Source organism: Rattus norvegicus, chromosome 1, assembly GCF_021556685.1.
Source record: "Rattus norvegicus strain SHRSP/BbbUtx chromosome 1, alternate assembly SHRSP_T2T, whole genome shotgun sequence".
In the NCBI taxonomy this organism is placed as follows: Eukaryota; Metazoa; Chordata; class Mammalia; order Rodentia; family Muridae; genus Rattus; species Rattus norvegicus.
In genome coordinates, this window is record NC_141534.1 from 72,025,933 (window position 1) to 72,049,888 (window position 23,956).

The following is a 23,956-nucleotide window of genomic DNA, read 5'->3' on the forward strand; positions in this document are numbered from 1 at the left end:
GGTCTGTTTTAGGCTGTGGATTTCTCCCAGGAGTGAGAGTGCCTGAACTCTGCTCAGAGGGCTTTGTACATTGATGTGATGTTGGAGAATTATAGCAACCTGGTTTCTGTCGGTAAGAACATTTTGTTTGTAGAACTTCCATCTCCTCTTTCTCTATATTGATTTTATGGTAGTAAACTCTGTTAAGCTGCTTGTAAACAACATGAGACAAGGGAAAGTTTGATAGTAGAAGGGAACGTTTTGATGGTATATGATTTATTCATTCCATTTTCCACTCTAGAGGTATCATGCAACTGTCATTTGGTTTCCACAATGCATTCAGAAACGTACTATCATATAATATTTAACCCCATGTCTTGCAGCTCCATGTCCATCATTGTAATTATATTATTTTAATTGTTAGAAGAAAAATTCAACATATAAACACTGAAAAGTTTTATACGTTCCCCAAGAAGGACAACATTTGAAATGTAAAAAATAACCAATAAAATTTTTTTTACAGAATCATAATGTAAATATCTGATATGCAGAGTGGTCGTGGCAAGCCCTGTGAAAAGGTCGTTTGACCCCAGAGGGGCCATGACTCACAGATTGAGAACCACTGACCTTGGATGAGAAGGAAGGATGGGTGGGAGAAAAGTTTTAAGGAGGAGGATACCAGAGCAAGTGAGAGGAGAGGGAACAGCTAAGAGAACAAAGTGGCGGATGTTATAACTATTTTTAAGGGATGGATGTTTACAGAACTTTGTATGTCTAGATGAACAAAATATATCTAAGGATGATTTATATCCTTACCAATTGGTTGTAAGTTAATTGTGGGAATGTATTGTACATTGAGCATTTAGCATATAAATCTGACTGTTGGGTTCCAGTTTGTTGAGTCATGACTTAACTGGTTTGTTGGGATTGTGAGCAGAGTTTGTGACAGGAAGCCATGCTAAGCTATAAAATGCTTGGGGCTAGCATGGTGTGGGGCCACGCTAGCATGGCCTGTGGAACACAATATATCTATCAAGGGTGGTAAAAACCCACCTAGTGGGCAATGTGTGAAAGTGGCTGACAGAGAAACAGAGTGTGTGGATTTGCGCGGAGTGGGAACTCATGGGACCAGGTCGAGCCCTTTTTTAATTATACCACAACAGAAGAAGCACCTTAAAACACAGGATATTAAAGCAGAAGTAAAGAAATTGGATTCTGTAATGAGAGATGTCAACATTCAGTCCTATAGAGTATCTCAGGAAGCTCAGAAATAAACGACTTAACAGCTTCAGGAAGCCCCAGAAACTGGCAAGATTCACTAGAGCCTTCTTGCCTCAAGCATATATAATTGGTAAGGACTGTTGACACTGTCAGACAAAATGAGCTACACAGAAGATGCTCAGACTAGCCATAAACTAGTTGAGCTGTGTGGACCAGACAAAAAAGCTTCTGAAGGAGGCAGCAAGTGGCTTGAAAGACAGACTTCTCACCTCAGATGAGCTGTCTGCAAGCTGTTCGGTGATCCCCAGGTTTGCAACTTGACTAACCTTTACCCTCACAGGATGAGGCAATTGCCATTGATTCATTTGTGCTATCAGTAGCCTCTCGCCACACTTATGTAAGTCACCCCAGTAAAGCTCACTGTTCTACTGGCATTTAGAGATGACTCAGTGGTTGAGAGTACTATCCGCTCTTTTGAAGACTCACTTTGAATTCTCGACACTCTCACATGGGCACTCCATCTGTAACCTCAACTCCAGGTCAGTCAAGTGCCCTCCTCTCACCTCTGCAAGTAGAACATATATAGGGTACAGACATACATGCAGACAAACACCCCTAAAAAAGAAACCACATTGGTTAATGAATTTGAATTGGCTTGCTGAACTGAGTCCTGCCTCGCTTCTGGGGTGTCTGAAGCACCACCAGCACACTGATCAGGGGAATCCGAATGCAGTCAGTAATTGGGGTCCTCAGTCCAAGTTTTCCTAGAGTGGAAAAGAGTGCAGTCCGGGATGATTTCTGTGGTTCCCAGTCTCCTGGGTACCCAGGCACTGCTGGCATATTACTGGGGCTCCTCATCACCCCTGGCCCTGTGGTGTTCCTCAATGAAGAGATGGTCCTTGCTTATTCATACTGATTATTTGACAGTGAATGAGAATACATACATAGTACTGAGGGTGAACCAGGGATTAAATACCTTTTGCAAGAAGGAACGCCCAGGGAGAGAAGCTAGGTGGCTGAATGCTCAAGACCTACCTAGATACTTTATTAATATAGAGAACTCAAGGGTTTTATGCTATGTAACTGATTGCTATGGTTCTCAGTAGTGTGTTCCAGAACAGATAAAGACAGGCAGGGAGCTGGCCCCACTCCTACTGAGATTCACAGGGTTTGAGCGCATTCAACCTTAATAGTTCTTTCTGGTGCCACTGTGCTTGCCCCACATTGGTTCCCAACATTGATTTGTCACTGATTCCTTCTCTGGGATAAGTAGACATGTGTCTTTGTTTTCACAGGAATAGTGCCACTCATCAGGTCTGTAATCGTGTCACCCGGATTTCTTTTTCTTTCCTTTCCTCTTTCTTTTCCTCCCTCCTTCCCTCCCTTCCTCTCCTTTTTATTTTAGAATATGGACACCAATGTTCAAAGTTGATTCTCTAGTTCTCACTCCCACAGCAGTATTTGACCCCACTTCCCCGAAGTTTATGCCAACAGTAGTTATTATTTCTATTCCTAATGTTGACTACTATAGGTAAGATAACATGGTAGCTTACAGGAGTTCCTTTTTGCATTTCAGTGATAGCTTTTAAACTGTTTTGTTTAGGTAGTTTATAATTTGTCTTAGTTAATAAAACCATTTTGTATAGTTACCCACAATAAGCTTGAACCCAAAACAACTACCCAATAGCACTTCCTGCACCTGTGAATAAGCATTTATGATACTAGGCTGCTCCTGGGATGTACCTCTACGTAAGAGAGACACCTGCACCAATATAAGAAACTAGAATACAATTTCCATTTTGAGTAGTGGTCCAGTAAAGTTTAAGCTTCCAAGACCCTGGAAACTGACATCCTACTAAGCAGAAAAAGACATGTATGTTGATACCTGACATCCTGGTTAGCAAGTTAAGACATGAATGTTAGACAGGTTCCCTCCTGTCAACAAGAACACATGAGTATTAGACAACGTAAGTCCCCTGCCCCACTTAAATACACCAACCGATGGGAACAGGTTAAATGTACAACAAAGACATGTTCCTAAGAAACTCCTTCTGTCCCTAAGTCCTGATTGGTGAAATAACTTGGCATAGATGTGTGTGGATTCAGAACTTAAAAACCCTGTGGGATCTTAACTCAGGGTCATGGTTCAGTTCCCAAATCGGGATTATGGTCCTCGTTGACCAGTCCTGGGATGTATACTTAATAAACGATCCCTGTCTGACTGAGATCAGTGTTTGTGTGGTTTATGAGGCAATTCCTAGACTCCAACAAACAGGAGGGTAAATAAGGCTTAATAATTAACTGCATCAGTTCTCAAGATGATCATGAATATAATTTCGAACACACTAGAGGATACAAACATTTATAAGGTTACTGCTTGAATTTTTAGTTATACTAGCTTTTATGAGACTAGTGATATGCCAGGAAGCATTTGTGAATCCCAAAAGACCACCAAGGAGCTGTTTCCCGTGTAATAGCACTAGGGTCTCTTTATTACAAGCTGAGGCTGGGGCTTGCCTTTAACCCAACCCTGATACAGCAAGACAGGAAGGGAAGCTGAGCAGCCTCAAACCTTGAGCAGGACAAGGTTTTATAAAGAATGGGAGTAAGCAAGGGGGTGTCCCAGTCTGGCAGGTATCTAACTGAACGTCTATTGTCAGCCAACAGGTGGGTGCTCTGAAACAAGACTGTAAGCAATCACAGATGAAAGTCCATCTGAAATAACTAGACTAATCTGTAATTGTTGCTAGGAAGTAGCTAGGGAGTAACTCTAGGGTATGGGCCAAGTACAAGCTGTAGGTTCCTTCCTGGTACTTGGATGCAACTTGGGTTTTGCTGCAGGTCAAGTTTTCAGGGTTTTTTTTCTCTTTAAGATGGAGACCAGTTCCACGGTGAAGTAGGTTTGACCTCTCACTTTCCCCCTTTCTCTGGTAATTAAAAGAGCCAATCTTGAGACTTCCTGAAGTTTATCTACTCTCATGAAAACAGTAACAGGACTATGTCTTTATGACTCACTTAACTCAGGGCTGTATGTGTTGGTGACAGGAAAGGACTGGACCATCATATTTTTTTTTATTGGAAATTTTTTTCCTTTTTTTCTTTATTAACTTGAGTATTTCTTATTTACATTTCGAATGTTATTCCCTTTCCCGGTTTCTGGGCCAACATCCCCCTAACCCCTCCCCCTCCCCTTCTATATGGGTGTTCCCTTCCCCATCCTCCCCCCCATTACTGCCCTCCCCCCAACAATCATGTTCACTGGGGGTTCAGTCTTAGCAGGACCAAGGGCTTCCCCTTCCACTGGTGCTCTTACTAGGCTATTCATTGCTACCTATGGGGTCAGAGTCCAGGGTCAGTCCATGTATAGTCTTTAGGTAGTGGCTTAGTCCCTGGAAGCTCTGGTTGCTTGGCATTGTTGTTCATAGGGGGTCTCGGGCCCCTTCAAGCTCTTCCAGTCCTTTCTCTGATTCCTTCAACGGGGGTCCCGTTCTCAGTTCAGTGGTTTGCTGCTGGCATTTGCTTCTGTATTTGCTGTATTCTGGCTGTGTCTCTCAGGAGGGATCTACATCCAGTTCCTGTCGGCCTGCACTTCTTTGCTTCATCCATCTTGTCTAATTGGGTGGCTGTATATGTATGGGCCATATGTGGGGCAGGCTCTGAATGGGTGTTCCTTCTGCCTCTGTTTTAATCTTTGCCTCTCTATTCCCTGCCAAGGGTATTCTTGTTCCCCCTTTTAAAGAAGGAGTGAAGCATTCACATTTTGATCATCCGTCTTGAGTTTCATGTGTTCTGTGCAACTAGGGTAATTTGAGCATTTGGGCTAATATCCACTTATCAATGAGTGCATACCATGTGTGTTTTTCTGTGATTGGGTTACCTCACTCAGGATGATATTTTCCAGTTCTATCCATTTACCTGTGAATTCCATAAAGTCATTGTTTTTGATAGCTGAGTAATTTTCCATTGTGTAGATGTACCACATTTTCTGTATCCATTCCTCTGTTGAAGAGCATCTGGGTTCTTTCCAGCTTCTGGCTATTATAAATAAGGCTGCAATGAACATAGTGGAGCACGTGTCTTTTTTATATGTTGGGGCATCTTTTGGGTATATGCCCAAGAGAGGTATAGCTGGATCCTCAGGCAGTTCAATGTCCAATTTTCTGAGGAACCTCCAGACTGATTTCCAGAATGGTTTTACCAGTCTGCAATCCCACCAACAATGGAGGAGTGTTCCTCTTTCTCCACATCCTCGCCAGCATCTGCTGTCACCTGAGTTTTTGATCTTAGCCATTCTCACTGGTGTGAGGTGAAATCTCAGGGTTGTTTTGATTTGCATTTCCCTTATGACTAAAGATGTTGAACATTTCTTTAGGTGTTTCTCAGCCATTCGGCATTCCTCAGCTGTGAATTCTTTGTTTAGTTCTGAACCCCATTTTTTAATAGGGTTATTTGTCTCTCTGCGTGGACCATCATATTTTAGAGGGGACCATGGTTGTCATTGTCCAGTTTTTGTGGGGCTTGGATAGGGGCCCCATTAGTGGGAGACAGGGGAGAGTCCTGAGGCTGAGATTCCTCTCCCTGGTCTGGATCGTCTTTAACTGAAAAAGGGTCTATGATTCTATATTGTAATCCTATCAACTTACAGAGTGGTGGTATAGACTCTTGTAATGAGGCTCTAATGACCCCTGGCAAAAGGGGGACCTGTTTTATAGAGAATATGAAACTTAGGCAAACATGTTTATGAGCCCATGAGACACCTTCAAGATCGTCCAGCAACTGGGGATCCTCAGACTCAGCAATGACTTCTGCCTGTATGTTAAGAACAATGGGAGGTCTTCCTGAACATGATTTCATTAGGGGTGAGTCCCATTTGGTAAGGGGAGTTTCATGAGTGTGAAGGGAAAAAGAGTTAACTTAGTCATTGCCAGTCTCTTAGGTCAATTTAGTTAAGGTCTCTTTTAGGGTTTTGTTTATTTTCTCTACCTGTCCTGAACTCTGGGGTCTATATGCACAATAAAGCTTCTAATTAATTTCCAGAATAGTGGCTAGTCTCTGACTTATTTGGGACACAATAGCTGGTCCGTTGTCTGACCCTATCGTCTGTGGAACACTTCAACCTTGGCAGTATATCTTTTGAGAGCTTTTTTGTCACTGTGGATGTAGTTTTATCTTTAGTGAGGAAAGACTCAGTCAAACCTGAAAAAGATATCTAATAAACATTAGTAAGTATTTCTAAATTTTTCTGGTTTTACCTCTGTGAAGTCTGTCTCTCAGTAGACTGGGCTTTGTGCCTCTGAACATATTATCGGGGTTCTTCTCATTAGTCACTGCAGTAGCTAGCTGGCAGGCTTTACGGTTCTTTAGAGTATTAGCTATCTTTGAGTTGGCATCTCTAATCTTGATATTAGCAAATCCTGTATTTTCCGATGCCCATGTGAAAAGAGCAGTGAGTGTTCTGAAGTATGTATAGTCCCATTTCTCCTGGCACAATGGGTTTGTAGTCTTTTATTCTCTACCATCTGTCATAACATTGAGACTTGGGCAAATTCCTAACCCAGATCCAGGCATGGTGGTACATACCTTTAATCTGGGACACATCTTCTGCTGGAGACCTACATAAGGACATTGGAAGAAGGAAGAGTCTCTCACTTCTCCAGCTCTGCCCTTTGTAGCACACAACTTGTCTTCCAGGCTCCAGCTGCCTGTACTTCACTGCTGCTGCTGTTCTTGGTGGTCATCTCATGGTACTGGCATCTCTAAAACACTGCAACTACGCTTCACCAAAGCCTCTCATAGGCTCTCTTCATGGTGCCAAGCCTCAACTCCATTGCATGACCCCTTCAGTCCTGGGCCATCAATTGCAACTGAGACTGCACCTTCACCAATGACCTTCTATGGCCTCTCACATGGCCTCAGCTGCTTTGCATGACTCCTTTATGCCTTCAAAACCAGTACCACCTGGGTGACTCTTACACATTACCAAGTCTAGCCACAGCATCAGATACAACCTTGGCTATCTCTGGAACACAGCCTCTTTATGCTCTCAGAAAACACTTCCAAGAAGATTTTACCTCAATGATGCCAGTCTCTTCTTAATCACCACTAATTTCTTAGCTCCAGATGATGGGCATCGATAGTCCCAGTAATGCAAAGGTACACTTCAGCAGTTCTGGTGTCTTCTTAATCACAGCTGATTCTTCAGCCCCAGCTAACCAAAACCACAGAATCGTCACAATCAAAACAGCAGCAGCCCCGAAAATAGTCTTTAATCTTCCTCTCTGAAATTTCACAAGCCAGGCCTCCATCTATTGCACTGTTCTCAACATTATCTTCCCAGCTCCAATAGAACATCCCACAGAGTTCTTAACATCCCAATGGCTCTTCTAGCTCAAAGTTCCAAAGTCCTTCCACAGTCCTCCCCCAAAACATGGTCAGGTTGTCACAGGAATACTCCACACCTGGTACCAACTTGTCTTAGTCAGAGTTTCTATTCCTGCACAAAACATTATGACCAAGAAGCAAGCAAGGGAAAGCAAGCCAGTAAGTAACATCCCTCCATGGCCTCTGCACCAGCTCCTGCTTCCTGACCTGCTTGAGTTCCAGTCCTGACTGCCTTTGGTGATGAAGAGCAACATGGAAGTGAAAGCTGAAACAACCTTTTCCTCCCCAACTTGCTTCTTGGCCATGATGCTTTGTGCAGGTATAGAAACCCTGACTAAGATACCCAGATTATGCCATCTTAATACTTGAATACTTAGGGTGGTCAGGGAGTATAGGATCCCCCAGATCCAGGGAAGTCAGGGGCAAGAGAGGTTCAATTTCTAGGGCATCATGGTGGGCTTCTTGATCTGCCCTATTGTTGCCCTCTAAAACTAGGACTTTTCTGATGTCTCAAGTAGTGAACGGTGGGCAGCTTTTTAGGCCCCATAGAGTCCTTGGTAGGGAGAGGATTTTTTTTTTATAGACTTTCCTTCTGTTGTCAGAAGGTCCATCTCCCTATAAATAGCCTCATGGACCTGAGTGGTAGCAAAGGCGCACTGGCTATCTGTGTCTCTTGTCTTTTCTCTGTTAGAGCTACCAGTTCAGCTTTCTGGGCTGACATTCTTGCTGGGAGTGGCTCTGCCAGTATGATCTCAGTGTTTGAGATTACCACTGCCCCCACAAACCTCTGTCCATCCTGAATGAAGCTATCTGAAGATTTGGTCTGTTCCCATGGATGTGAGCCAAAAATGTCCAAGCAGTCATGCAGTGGCCCGACTGAGCAGATAGCAGAATAGCTGGGCTTAGGGCAATTGGGGCCTATACGGTTGGGGGGTGTATTAAGAGGAGAAGTTGGTAATGAGGCATTGGTGATGGTCAGGCTTTGGCCCAGTGACAGTGTGTCAGCATCCTTAACCAGGAGGCTGTTGCTACAATGATGTGTAAACAGTGGGGCCAACTTCTGGCAACTAGGTCTGGTCTAATGTCTTTGACAGGTAGGCCACTGGCTAGTGCCAGGGTCTAGAGTCCGAGTCAGTATCCCTTGTTATCTCAGATCTCTCGTCCATGAAGATATGGAAAGGCTTAGTCACTTTTGGCAACCCCAAAGCTTGTGTAGAAAGTAATTTTTATTTCTTGATTCAGAAAGCTACCTCAGACCTTTTCTTAACATGTATCTCCTGGATATAGGGAGTTCGCCTGTAGTTGGCAGAGTAGGGCTTTTTTAATGGAGGCTTGATAGTCCAAAGGTCCTGGGTCTCTTTTAGACAGTTTTGTTTGGTTTCTGCTGTCACCAGGAGGTCATTTATAAACTGTTGAAGAAATTTTATCTGTTAGGTTTTATCAAGACAATGTTAAGCTCTGTTATCAACAAGCAAAGATGCAAGGGCTTAGGTTTTAGCAAGACAATATTAAACTCTGTTATCAACAAGGAAGATGCAAGGGCAGGATGACAGACTCAGGCTCGCAAAGCCAATCTTACCTATATTTTAATATTTGGGCAGAGGGCGTGGAGGGGCAGAGTCTGGATAAATTTAGTCTGAAGCCCTCCTGGTTGCCTGCCATCTTAATATAGTATGTTGTCTTGTTTATTTTTAGCTCTGGGTAGGTGACTGCCCAGGTAGTGGTTGCTTCTCAGTGGGCTGAGAGGCAGGATGGTGTCAATGGAGACCCTGACTTTACAACTTTAGTGAGGATACTACATTTGTTCAGACAGGGATTGAGCACTTCTCCCAGTAGGAAGGGTAGCCATTTACTGAACAAAATGAGTGACCAGGAGTCCATTCTATTATGCTCCTGTAAAGGAAACATCTGCTCACTCCGAGCTTCTCCTGTCCAGTCTGTCCGCGCTTGAAGCCCTGCTATCTGGGAACTCAGCTCCCCACTCACAGAGATCTCCGTTAGGGCCATAAGAGGTTCCAATCTTAGACCATCCTAGGGGCTGTAGACCCTCGTGTGCGCCGCTCGGAAGCAGGGGGAGCGGGGAACGCGCCTGTGTGAGCCGAGACTAACGGTGGGGCCTGGTCGAGTTCCTCGTGCGGGGCCGCCCGAAGGGAGGGAGGCCCAGCGCTGAGGAGGGGATTTGGATCCCCGAGGGGCCCGGGCGCGCCACAGCCCCAAGTTGGCTGGCGCCGAGGGCCTCGCCTCTCTCCCTGCGCTCAGTAGAGCTTCGCCACTGGGGTCCCGGGTTTGCCCCGCTGACAGTCGGGGCTCGCCCGGGGCGCCGCGGTGACTTGTAGGCTCCCCCAGCCGAGTGACTAGGCCCCGCCCGCGTGAGTCCCCACCGCTGCCAGAGCTGGACTCAACTGCGGGACAACCGCATCTTGGCCCTGGACTCTCAGGCCTGGTGAAGTAGTGGTCCCTTTTTTCTGGGGAAAGAAAGGGTTAAATTAAGAGGGCGGATGGGTCTTAGAGTGTCAACAGAGGCAGTGCGCCAACGTTTCTTAAAGTGACACACACTGAACAGACAGCTAGCCAGCAGCTAATGTGAATAGGACTTCTTAGCTCTGTCCTTCACAGAAATTAACAGTAGGGCACTCTGTCCTCCAGGGTCTTTGGAATGTCTCCCAACCAGGTGGCTAGGATGTACTAGCTTGACCACCACAACCAGATTCCACATCCTCTTTTGTCATTTCTTGTCAGGAAATACAGAATTTTAGGCCTCTTCAGAACAGAATAACAGAATTATTCAGAACAGAATTATTGCAGTACCACACAAGCACACATGGACAGACACAGAGTCAGACATTACCTGTATTAAGACCCTCCAGGGCTGGGTCCTGGTGGCCTTGGAGTTCCAGGCCAATGCAACAAAATGTTGTGCCAGGAAGCGTTCATGAGTCCCAAATGACCACCAAGCAGCTGTTTTCTTTATTAAAAGCTTGGGCTTGGGCTCTCCTCCAACCCAACCCTGACAAAGCAGGACAGGAAAGGAAGGCAGAGCAGACTCGAACCCTCAGCAGGACAAGGTTTAATAGAGAATGGGAATGGAATTAAGTGAGGGGTATCCAGCCTGGCAAGTACCTAACTGAATGACTATGATAGGAGGGTGCTCTGAAGCAAGACTATGAACAATGGGTCTGAAACTACTTCTGAAACAATCAGACTAATCTTTGATTAACTGTTGCTAGGAAGTAGCTAGGGAGTAACTCTGGGGTATGGGCCAAGCAGAAGCTGTGGGTTCCTTCCTGGTACTTGGATGCAGCTTGGGTTCTGCTGCAGGTCAAGTTCTCAGGCTTTTTTTCTTTAAGATGGAGGCAGGACCCAAGATAGAGTAGGCATGGCCTCTCTCTAGAACCAAAAATGTTACCTCTATTGAAAAGTATCTTTTGGAGAGTTTCCTGGTCTGCTCACATCACAGGATGTTGTCCTTAAGAAAGATGGTGGTGAAGCTATAATTCGACCCTTATTAACCCAAAATCAAGATGGCAACCAGTCACACGCTATTTATGCAGCATGTATACTTTACTCCTCTTGGTTTAAGTAGACAATTTAAAATGAGCATCCTGGTTGTTCACCGTCACTATGACAAATCACCACTGCTGCTGCAACAGGAGGGAGGTGTGGGGGGGGGTTGGGGGAGGGCAGGGCTAGAGGGCACCTGGAGCCCTATAGTGAGTGCAGTGAAGGGATGAAACTCTGGTTCGACCCCCCAACTCAGCAGAGAAATGGATGAGGCTCCTGGATCCTTGCAAGGGATGGGTACTCAAGGAGTCTGAAGAAATGCTTCAGGTGGAGAAGGAGAGAGGAGAGAAGTGGTTCCCATGTGGTCAGGAAAAACCCCAGCCATGGAACTGGAGACTCAACTTCTTCTACATTGGGCACCATCTGATAGGTTATTTCTCCACCAGTGAAGTGAGCCAGTTCAAGCCAGATTATAATATATTATGAAAAGGCACCATTGACCCCATTTGTCTCCATTTAAGGACCAGGCCTGATTTAAAAAAGACCCTAAGGCACCAGCTTCAGGAACAGGCAGACCGTAAGACAGTAAGTCCTAAGACACCAACTCTAGGAACAAGACAATGAAATCACCCACCTGAGAAACAGGCTGAGCCCACATACACATACCTTTATCTTATGTCTTTGTTGGTTTGTTTGTTTGTAGAGACAGAGTTTCATTGTGTAACTTTGGCTGATCTGGAACTTACTCTGTAGGTCAGGCTGGTCTTGAACTCATAGAGACCTACCTGTCTGCCTTTGCCTCCTAAGTGCCTGGATTAAACACATGCACCACCACTGCCCAGCTCACAAGATCCTGACAGTTCCCCCAAGGTAAAAGTACAATGTACTTGAGAGAAATGAATTCCAAGTGGATCTTATTTCTACTGACATTAAAGACATCTATTGTTCGAGATAGGATACTCTAGTTGAGGTGGATGAGTTTCCAGGTGCACATAACCTACCAAATATAAACAACAATATAAACAAGACTAATAAGAGAAATATGACTGAATCAATTATAAAACCCCATCTTCAAAACAATGCCCAGGACCAGACTGACAGGATTCTATCAGGACTTGGAAGAACAGCAAATAGACTTAACATTTAATACTTCTTTACACATAAAAAAATCAAGACTTCTGACTCTATTACCTGATACTAAGGCAGATAATGAGCCTGACGTCGTGGAGCATGCCTTTAATCCTAGCATTCCAGAGGCAGGGAAGGCTGATCTCAGTTCAAAGCCATCTTGGACCCCAAAACTGTTAAAAAACCAAAACAACAACAAAAAACCCAAAACACCACATACTGTTACAACCAAAAAGAAATTACACACTGATTTTTTTAAATTGATCTAGACATGTTATCACTGACTTTTAAACACAGGTTTATACAGAGAAACCCTGTCTACCATGAAAGAATGAAGGGATGAATGAATGAATGAGTAGGCCCCCCAATTTTTTTTTTTGGTTCTTTTTTTCGGAGCTGGGGACCGAACCCAGGGCCTTGCGCTTCCTAGGCAGGCGTTCTACCACTGAGCTAAATCCCCAACTCCCCCCCAAATTTTTATTAGCTATTACACACACACACACACACACACACACACACACACACAGAGGATACATCTATATCACAGCATTGTGTGTTTCTTTGCCCACTTCAAATACTGCCCACTCTCACCTCCTACTTCTTCCCTATTGTGGTCCACAATTCCAACAGTCTTTCTACTATATTCTTTTTTTTTCTTTTTTCTTTTTTTCGGAGCTGAGGACCGAACCCAGGGCCTTGCGCTTGCTAGGCAAGCACTCTACCACTGAGCTAAATCCCCAACCCCTACTATATTCTTATCTATTCACATTGCCTAGGATCCACTGAGATCAACCAGAGCCCTTTGTGAGACTGTGGGTTTGGAGTTATGTGCTGGAGCCTGACTGCTCAGCAGAGGATGAAAACTAAAGGCAGTGATTCTCCATCCATCGCCAACGTCTGAGAGGTAAAGTGAGCCATTCCCTTTCCTACACTGACTGTGGTCTTCTGTAAGGCCAGTGCAGGTAAGGACACCTGCTGTTAGCTGCTGATTACAGTAGTTGTATGGAGTCTAGAGAACTGTAGACTTAGAGTTCTTAGCCCTTCCCCCTCTCTCCCTTCTTATTTCCTAACCATCTCTTTTTCCTCCATGTTCTCAGAGTAAGATATTGGATTGTGAAACTGACTATTTTAGGCTTGGGACCACAAACCTTACTTATTTTCTGCATCTGGATGGGCAACATTCTCTGCATTCACCACTGTATTAAAAAAAAAAAAGTTTTACTCTTATCTCAAAGCACTTTTTGAGTCATGAAGACAAACTTGTTTCTGAGTTACTAAGAGGACAAGACCGCCATCTAGTGGTGAAATCAGTCCAGTGCGTCATAATTCAGTCCTGGGTTTCTTGCTGTGGGCTGACTGTTGAGGTCTGTCTGCCCCTGTAGCTTAGCTGTAGCCATTTTGTTCCATGCCTGCCAGCTATTTCACATTGTTTCTGTAATATGCCTGTTAGTCATTGACACAGAAAACAGTTTGATTCAGAGCAGGATCGTGCTGACCACATACCCTATTATGTTCTGTATGTTCTGAAGTTGGTTAATCTTAAGAAATTTGAAAACTGTATGCTCCACTTAGGACTAATCAGAATAAATGTCAGTTAGAGCTGTTCTGTCTAGCTAGCCAAAATAATTTGGGTCAGAGCCGACCACAGGGTAGCACTTCCTGCACCTGCACACGAGCTCATTGTGATTTTTTTCCTTCTTAAGCCAGTTCTGAGAAGTGTTTGGGATTGTAGCTGAGCCTCCAAATTCTGATCTGTCTTAGGGTATGTGTTCAATAAACTGTCCTTGTCTGAAACCAGGATTTGTATGATTTGTAGGGCTACCTCTGGGCCCCAACACTGACCACTGAATTCTTGAGGCAACCTTCTCCTTCCCCCAAATCCACTTTCCTGAAGGGTCTCTCCCCAAACCAAAATTGCAGTATTTGGTTTTGGCTTCTTTGTGTTTTGGGGATGGGACACTGGCATCCGAATTTAGCCTGTTGTTTGGTAATGCAGCATGTGGCAGACAGACAGTGAGGTGGAGATCTTAAGCTGCCTATTTTGTATCTGAAGGATTCAGAATTCACTATGGGGGTCCCCTATTCAGTATCGGGGTACAGGGTCCTACCAGACACAGTTCTGATCTAGGCTGGCAGCAAGCATGTGGGGAGACTGTGAAGAACAAGTCCAGGGCAATCTGAGGGAAGAAGCTTGTGTGGAAAGAAGCTGGAGACGGAGTGGGAGGGACCGGTCTCTAAGGGGCGGGGCCACTCACCCAGAAACAGACGAAAGGAGGATGTGGCACATTGGCTCAGTATAGAGGAAGGGTTTAAAGTGGGTGGGATTAGAGGACTGAGGCCAGGGAAGCTGGGAAGCAAGGTGTGTTAGCTTGGGAAGTGGGACTAAAAAGTCAAAGTCAGAAGTGTCAAGAACTCCTTCCTCGACTGAGCTGGGGTGGGGGTTGAGGGGCGGGGCGGCTGCACTGTTATGGAATCGTGTGTTGGAGACCTGAGTGCGGAGGAAACGGCGGGACTCGCGGGACTGAAAACTTACCTATACCGCAGGTGCCTTGGGAGCATCCTGGGAGAGTCAGCAACACAGCTGTTGGCAGAACAGCAGGGGTGTGTGGGTGGGGGGGCTCTGGAACCTTCCAGATCAGAGAAACTGCGGGGTGGAGAACGGGAGGGGGGAGGGAGGAAGGGAGCAAAGCTGGATCAATTTCTCTTCAATCTTCTTCATAAAGAAGATAGCTCTCAAAATTGTGCTGTGGATGCCTTACCCTTATTGATAAATTTTCAGTAATATTAACTGGGATATTCTTGTAAAAGTAATCTAATAGAATATTTTAATTTATCTGTTGATATTTGCAAACGCAGTCCCTTTGCTATGGTGGAAAGGAGAAAGCTCTTTGAAATTTACAACCATCCATACTTTCTTCCATGTACTACCACTTCCCTATTCTAGAAAGGGACATGTAGTGGATTCCCCACGATCTTTTAGTCAGGAAAGAAACTCCTGCAGACTTAATTGAATCTGAGTGTACTGTTTGTTATGAGTTTCACTGGCATGGATGTAAAAATTAACTTTTAAAAGTAAATTTTCTATCCAGCATTAATTTTCCATCTGAAAGGTATGCACTCTGTGATGTAAGTACAGCATTGTGAAAAAGTGCCACTAGGCTTGGTGACACTCATGTTTAATCTCAGCACTCAGGAGACAAAGGCAGGTAGATTACAGTGACTATAGGCCAGCCTGATCTACACAGTGAGTTCCAGGACAGTCAGAGCTACACGATGAGACCCTATCTCAAAAGCAAAACAATAAAGATAACTCAAAAAAAAAAAGGAGGAGGGAAAAAAGAATGAAGGAAGGAAAAAGAAAGGAAAGAAGAAAAGAAGGAAGCAAGTAATTAAGGAAGGAAAGCCAGAGAAGAAAAAAATGTGTCTTCTTGTTGAGGTCTGGCCCACCACAGAAAAGCTGTGGCCATTTTGTTCCATGCCTGCCTGCCATTTCATATTGTTGCTGTAACATTCCTGCCAGTCATTGACACAGAAATATAACTTGACTCAGAGCAAGGTCATGCTGATCACATATCCTGTTATGTTCTGTTTGAGATTTGTTAATCTTAAGAAATTCCACAAAGCTTTACGTAGGACCCATCAAATTGAAGGTCAACATGAACTGTTATGTCTAAAATGGCTTGAGTCAGAGCAGACCACAGGGCAGCACTTCCTGCACCTGTATATGGGCTCATTGTACTTTCTGTGTGCTTTGTTTTCTTTTATAAGCTCACAGGAAAAGATGTTCAGTGTGGTAGCTCAGTCCCAGAAGTCTGAGCTGCTGACCTGGTTTATGAGTCTTAGGGTGTGCCTTCAATAAAGCGTTCTTGTCTGACAGAGATCAAAATTTGTGTGGTTTGTGGGGTGACTCTTGGACCCCAACACTTACGTTGAGTTCTTAATGTTGTGAATTACAGCCTGGAAATCACAGTATGCTCTTTGAGGCAATCAGATCACAGGATTTTCACAGTTAGACAGAGCATTATAAACCAGTTTGTGGTGGTACACACCTTTAATCCTAGCACTCTGGAGGCACAGGCAGGTACATCTTGGAGTTCTTTACTAGCCTGGTTACAGAGTGAGTTTAAGGACAACTATACAGAGAAACCCTGTTTTTTGGGGGTGTGGGGAGAAAGAGACAAAAACAAAATTGAAAGTTATTATAATATGAGATAATATTAGAAAGCATCTTGTGAATAATTCATCTCATCTCTGTCAGAAAAATCTCTGCAGTTCTCTTGTCTTCTTGGTTCAAGAAAACCATTCTGTGTATGGACACATGACCAAACTTATGTAGAAGTCGCCATGTAGACCAGGCTGGACTAGAATTCACAGATTTCCACCCACCTCTATCTCCTCAGTGCTCACATTAAAGTGCAGCAGCAGGAAGTTCAAACTGTTGTCTTTTATTCTGTGGTCTGTTGACAATCAGTGGTGACTGTGGATTTCTCCCAGGAGGAGGGGCAATGCCTGGTCCCTGCTCAGAGGTCTCTGAGACTGCATGTTGCAGAATTAGATGAGTCTGGTTTCTATGGGTGAGAATTGTTTTTTTTTTTTCTCTTTCTTTCTATTTTTAAAGATTTATTTATTTATCACATACACTCTAGCTCTTTTCAGACACACCAGAAGAGGGCATCAGATTCCATTGCACATGGTTGTGAGCCACCATGTGGTTACTGGGATTTGAACTCAGGCCCTCTGGAACAGCAGTCAGTGCTCTTAACCACTGAGCCATCTCTCCAACTCCCTGAGAATAGTTTTCTTGCTGTCTCCTTTGCTCCTTTTTGGGGTTCTTGGCAAATTAGACTGTAAGTATGTGAGATTTGTATAAATGAGTCTCACATTCTACAGAGTAAGGTGAAATCCTTAGAGGAACAAAGACAGATTTCAGGAAATGTTTTCTCTTCGCTGTGTGAGTTCCTTTGTGAGTAAAAAGCTTCCATCATTTTTAGTCCACGATAAATTCAGAACGTCACTAGTGTATAGTATTCTCGTTCCAATCATTCAGTTCCATTTCTGCACCCGAGAGTTGATTGAGCTGTGAATAGAAGTGAGGTTCAGGTTATATTAACTGAAAACGCTTCTAAATGTTTTCAGTATTATCACACTGCCTGACACTTGCAGGTTCTCTATAGTGCCTTCATTTTTTTTTTTTTTCTTTATCTACTGAGCACAGTACTTTGTTAGAAATCCAGGTGCTTTCTGATTAAACTCTTTCTCATGTGCAGGGCTCACTGATCACCCAGACCTGCTCTCCTGTGGAACAGAACAAAGAGACCTGGACGATGGAGAGGAAAGAGACAGTAGCTAAGGATCCAGGTATGTTGGAGGATTGGTGAAGGAATGGCAAGGGGATCAGGTGACTGTGGAAGTGGGACATGAAATCAGTTTTGTCACAGTCTGTTTCACTAGAAATAATTCTGGAGACATCCACTGAGAAAAATCTCCTCAGGGTTATCCTATTGTAGAGATGAGAAGACTTTCTACAGAAGAACTGATACAAGGAGGCAATAAAATGTTACCTGACTGTGCATGTGAGTGATGCCGTCCTCATTCCATGTACATCACTGATCAGGTCTACGCACCAGTATTAAATGGTTTTCATTTCAGTGATTTTAATGTATTATAAAGTTATAAAATTAATAATTTTAGGTATAGTTATTTTTCTGAAAATTTGTATTCTAGCATATTCTTGGCCTTTTAATGTTAATTTCTCCATTCCTGAAAATAATGCTGACAGACTTTTGATAAGATCAGGAACTGTATTTGCAGACAGGTAAACTCTGCCTATCCTGTCTTCCCAGGGACATCTCCTATTATCTATTGTTATGACAGTTCCAAGTGATTTTCATTGCTGTGATTGTAATATACTGTGAGATCACCGCTAGATGTGATCTTCTTCATATTTTCCAGCTCTGTGCTGTTCCTTGGTCTGCACAGATTTCAGGATTACTTTCTGTAAAATATCCAAATAGGATTTTAATAGGACTAGGATGGCTTCTAAAAGAAGACAAACCTCATTCTAGATTGTCCTACCAGGTTTGAAAAGAGCAGGGTCAATGTGCCAGTTTTCACAGTTTGATGGAGTCTTCTGTTCATGTCTGCTGGGGATGTCTGCATTCTGTTTATGATGCTGGGGTTTTCTGGAATGCACCCATGTTTATCAAGGACTTTATATCTAATGGTCCATTTTATCATTTGCTAATACTCTTTATTTTGTATTTTAATACTTTTGGATTTTCTGTCACTAGTATAATTATGATCATCAGTCTTCTTACTGCTGTCTATAGTCATTATGTTCTAAAAAAAATTAGGCCAGATGGTGCTAGTGCAGGCTTTTAATACCAGCACTTTGGAGGAAGAAGCAGCCTGATCTCTGTGAGTTCAAGGCCAGCCTGGAATATAGAGCAAGTTCCAGGACAGCTAACTAAAGCTACTGTCTCCAAGAAAATTATATTATTGCCCAGTATCTTGTATCTTTAGATATTTTTGAGACTTCCTCCTTAGCATAGCTGTGGCCATTTTGTTCCATGTCTGCCAGGTATTTCATATTGTTGCTGTAGTATGCCTGCCAGCCAGTGATGCAAAAATAACTTGACTCAGAGCAGGGTCATGCTGATCACATAGCCTGTTGTGTTCTGTATGCTATGAGGTTTGTTAATCTTAAGAAATTCCACAACTATAATGTTTCATGTAGGACCCATCAAATTAAAGGACAGTATGAACTGTTATGTCTAAAATGGCTTGAGTCAAGGCTGAAAACCAGGCAGCACTTCCAGAATTTGTGTATAAGCTCAATGTGATTTTTGCAGATTTATTCTTTATAAACTGGCTCTGAAAAATGTCCAGTGCACAGCTTTGAGCTGTTGCCTTGCGTGATCAGTCTTGGGGTGTGCATTCAATAGTCTATCCCTTTTAACTGAGATCAGAATGTTTTCTGGAGCAACTCCTGGACTCCAACAATATGAGATGGATTTTTTGATAGAAAATTGTCCAAAAAAATACCTAGGATGTCAAAGACCAGTGTTTACATTCATGGGGCATAAACTGAGGCAGGCAGCCAGGAGTGACATGGGTGGGGGTCAGCACTAGGAGGGGCTAATGGGGGGTCGAGGTGTTGGTCCAGATAGAGACAGGGCTGCTGCTTATGGCAGCCAAAAGTTAGAGAAATTATTCAGCACACCTTTTTCTCAGGGCACAAAGCTTGATTGACTGGAGCTGGCACTCCCTGTGCTGGAGGAAAAACTTTCAACTCTTTTAACACTTAGGGGCCAGCAAGAAAGAAAAGGAAAGAGAGAAAGTTCATGGAAGCACTGTAGAGTACCTCATCTAAGGTCCCTCCTTTTGAGTCCTGAGAGTCTCTCACCTCCCAGGTCTCTGGTACATTCTGGAGGGTGCCCCCACCTCCTACCTCTCAAGGTTGTCTATTTCCATTCTTTCTGCTGGCCCTCAGGGTTTCAGTGCTGTTCCTGTCACCCAATATCTGATCATGTTCCCTTCTTCCCCTCCCTGTTCCCTTTCCTACCCAAGTGCCTCCCTCCCTTACCCCTTCTGTGGTTTTTTTCTTCTCCCCCCCAAGTGGGATTGAGGCGTCCTCACTTGGGTCCTTTGGATTGTTAACCTTTTTGAGTTCTGTGGATTATATCCTTGGTATTCTGTACATTTTGAGCTAATATCCATTTACTAGTGAGTACATACCATGCCTATCTTTCTGGGTCTAAGTTACCTCACTCAGGATGATATTTTCTAGTTCCATCCGTTTGCTTGCAAAACTCAGGATGTCCTCATTCTTAATAGCTGAGTGGTATTCCATTGTATAAATGAACCATATTTTCTGTATTTATTCTTTGGTTGTGGGACATCTGGGTTGTTTCCAGCCTTGGGCTTTTACAAACAAGGCCACTAGGAACATAGTGGAACATGTGCCCCTATGGCATGGTGGATCATCTTTTGGGTATATTCCCAAGAATGGTATTGCTGGACCTTCAGGTAGATCTATTTCTAATTTTCTGAGGAATCTCCAGTTTGATTTCCAGAGTGGTTGTACCAGTTTACAATCCCACCAGCAATGGAGGAGTGTTCCTCTTTCTCCACATCCTCACTTAGGATGTGCTGTCACCTGATCTTAGCCATTCTGATTGGTGTGAGGTGGAATCCGAGGATCGTTTTGATTTGCATTTGCCTGACAACTAAGGACTTTGAACATTTCTTTAATTGCTTCTCAGACATTCAAGATTCCTCTGTTGTGAATTCTCTGTTTAGTTCTTTACCCCATTTCGTTGTTGTTGTTGTTTGTTTGTTTTTTGGTGGTTAGCTTCTTGAGTTCTTTATATGTTTTGGAGATTAGCCCTCTACTAGATGTGGGCTTAGTGAAGTTTTTTCCAAGTCTGTAGGTTACTGGTTTGTCCTATTGACTGTGTACTTTGTCTTACAGAAGCTTTCCAGTATTATGAGGTCCCATTTATCAATTCTTGATCTTAGAACATAAGCCATTAGAGCTCTGTTTAGGAAATTTCCCCCTGTGCCAGTGAGTTTAAGGCTCTTTCCCATTTTTCTTTTTTATTAGATTCAGTGTATCTGGGTTTATGTTGAGGTCCTTGATCCAACATGGACTTGAGCTTTGTGCAAGGTGACAAATATGGGTCTATTTTCATTTTTCTACATACAGATTGACAGTTAGACTAGCGCTGTTTATTGAAGATGCTTTCTTTTTTCCATCTTATATTTTTATATATTATATTCCATTTTATATTATATCACTGTCGAAGATCAAGTGTTTGCACGTGTGATTTTATTTCTGGGTCTTCAATTCTATTCGATAGGTCAAAGTGTCTATCTCTGTACCAATACCATTCAGTTTTTATCACTATTGCTCTGTAGTACAGCCTGAGGTCAGGGGTGGTGACTGCCCTAGAAGTTTTTCTTTTTCTTTTTTTCCCCCCCATTGGATATTTCTTTTTATTTACATTTCAAATGCTTCCCAGTTTCCTGGCCATAAGCCCACATACCACTCCTCTTTTTCTTTTTCTTTTTCTTTTTTTTTTCTTTTTTTTTGGAGCTGGGGACTGAACCCAGGGCCTTGCACTTGCTAGGCAAGCGCTCTCCCACTGAGCTAAATCCCCAAACCCCACTCCTCTTTTTCTATAAGGGTATTCCCCCTCCCCAACCACCCCCCTTCCAACCCCCATGACATTCCCCTACAGCCTTGGCAGGACCAAGGGCTTCTCCTCCCATTGGTGCCCAACAAGGTCATCCTCTGCTACATATTCAGCTGGAGTCATGGGTCAGTCCATGTGAAGTCTTTGGGTAATGGTTTAGTCCCTGGGAGCTCTGGTTGGTTGGTATTGTTGTTCTTATGGGGTTGCAAGCCCTTTCAGCTCCTTCAATCCTTTCTCTAATTCCTCCAACGGGGGTCCCATTCTCTAGGCTAGCATTTGCCTCTGTATTTGTTATGCTATGGCAGTACCTCTCAGGAGACAGCTATATCAGGCTCCTGTCAGCATGAACTTTTTGGCTTCATCAGTAGTTTGGATAGTGCTGTCACCTGATCTGAGCCATTCTGATTGGTGTAAGGTGGAATCTCAGGGTTGTTTTGATTTGCATTTGCCTTTTACTCTGAGGTAATGTCTGACTTTGTCTCTGAGGTTGTGTTTCCTATATGCAGCAAAATGCTGGGTCCTCTTTATGTATCCAGTCTGTTAGTCCATATCTTTTTATTGGGGAATTGAGTCCATTGATGTTGAGAGATATTAAGGAATAGTGATTGTTGCTTCCTGTTATTCTTGTATTATAGAGGTGGAATTATGTTTGTGTCTCTCTCATCTTTTGGTTTCGTTGCAGGGAGATTACTTTCTTTCTTTTTCTAGGGTGTAGTTTCCCTCCTTGTGTTGGGCTTTTCCATCTATTATCCTTTGTAGGGCTGGATTTGTAGAAAGATATTGTGTAAATTTGATTTCGTTATGGAATATCTGGGTTTCTCTATCTATGTTAATTGCGAGTTTTACTGGATATAGTAGCTTGGGATGGCATTTGTATTCTCTTAGGGTCTGTATGACATCTGCCCTGGATCTTCTGGCTTTCACAGTCTCTGGTGAGAAAGCTACTGTAATTCTGATAGGTTTGCCTTTATATTTTTACTTGACCTTTTTCCCTTACTGCTTTTAATATTCTGGTTTTGTTCTGTGCATTTGGTGTTTTGACTATTATGTGACTGGAGGAGTTTCTTCTCTTGGCGAATCTATTTGGAGTTCTGTAGGGTTCTTACATGTTTATGGGCATCTCTTTCTTTAGGTTGGGGAAGTTTTCATCTCCTGTAATTTTGTTGAAGATATTTAACTGGCCCTTTAATTTAGGAGTCTTCGCTCTCTTCTATACCTGTTATCCTTAGGTTTGATCTTCTCATTGTGTCCTGGATTTCCTGGATGTTTTGGGTTAGGTGCTTTTTGCATTTTATAATGTCTTTGATGGTTGTGTCATTGTTTTTTATGGTGTCTTCTGCCCCCAAGATTCTCTCTTCTATCTCTTGTATCCTGTTGGTGATACTTGCGTCTATGACTCAGGATCTCTTTCCTAGATTTTCTATCTCCAGGGTTGTCTCCCTTTGTGCTTTCTTTATTGTTTCTATTTCCAGTTTTAACTCCTGGATGGTTTTGTTCAATTCCTTCCTTTGGCTGTGTTTTCCTGTAATTCTTTAAGGTATCTTTGTGTTTCCTCTTTAAGGACTTCTACTTGTTTACCTGTGTTGTCCATTATTTCTTGGACTCTCTCATGGAGAGTCATTTATGTCCTTCTTAAAGTCCTCTAATCACATCGTGAGATGTGATTTTTAAATCCAAATCTTGCTTTTGCAGTGTGTTTGGATATCCAATATTTGCTTTGGTGTGAAAACCGGGCTCTGATGATGCCAAATAGTCTTGGTTTCTGTTGCTTAGATTCCTCCACTTGCCTCTCGCCATCAGGTTGGCTCTGGTGTTAGCTTGTCTAGCTGTCTCTGACAGTGGCTTGACCCTCCTCTAAGCCTGTGGGTCAGCACTCCTGTAGACCTGTTTTCTTTCACCTGGATCTGGGAACAGAGAGCTGCTCCTGGGTTTGTGTGACCTGATGCCTACAGGTGGTTGCTTGGAGTAGAAGAGTTGGTCTTACCTCTACTCTCAGGTGTGTAGGCCCTCCTGGCAACTGGTTTCAGCTCTTGGCACAGGCAGAAACCTGAAGGGTATTGCCCCTGACTGCTCCTAGGACCCTGTGCCCAGAGGGCACAGAGACCACTAGGCGGGTTCCTCTTGGGTCAGCAATATGGGCAGAAGTAGTTGTCTCCTCTGAGCTCTTGGGATTGTCTGTACTTCTGAGAGTCCAGCTCTCTCCACCATGGGATTTGGGTACAGAGACCTGTGGGACTGGTTCATCTCTGGGCCCAGCCAGAAACTAGAAGTATCCTGTCCCAGATAACTTCTGCCTTTGTGTGTTCTGAGGCCGTCAGGTGGGTCGTACCTCTGCTCTTAAGTATCGCCCCCAGAAGTTTTTATTGTTAAGAATTGTTTTTGCTATTCTTGTGGGTTTTATTTTTTGTTTTGTTTTTGTTTGTTTGTTTTGTTTTTCGAGATGAATTTGAGAATTGCACTTACCATGTCTTTGAAGAATTGTGTTGGGATTTTGATGAAGATTGTGTCGAATCTGAATATTTCGTTTGGTAGAATGGCCATTTTTACTG

At 43.4% G+C, this 23,956-nt stretch overlaps 1 protein-coding gene and 1 pseudogene across 10 annotated transcripts in view; one reads left to right on the forward strand and one right to left on the reverse strand.

Annotated features, from left to right (window-relative positions):
• Zfp52 (zinc finger protein 52) overlaps positions 1-23,956 on the forward strand; it is a 37,555-nt gene continuing 13,599 nt past the window's right edge. For 2 of the 10 annotated variants that reach the window (XM_087567941.1, XM_087567934.1), the window contains exons 1-3: positions 1-112; positions 12,987-13,114; positions 17,478-17,568. Coding sequence is in view for 5 of the 10 variants with exons in the window: in XM_087567934.1 (XP_087424060.1) it covers positions 17,535-17,568 (34 nt within the window). In the remaining 5 variants the exon portion in view is untranslated. 10 annotated transcript variants of the gene reach the window in all.
• On the reverse strand, positions 9,402-9,637 carry LOC134482874 (uncharacterized; annotated as a pseudogene).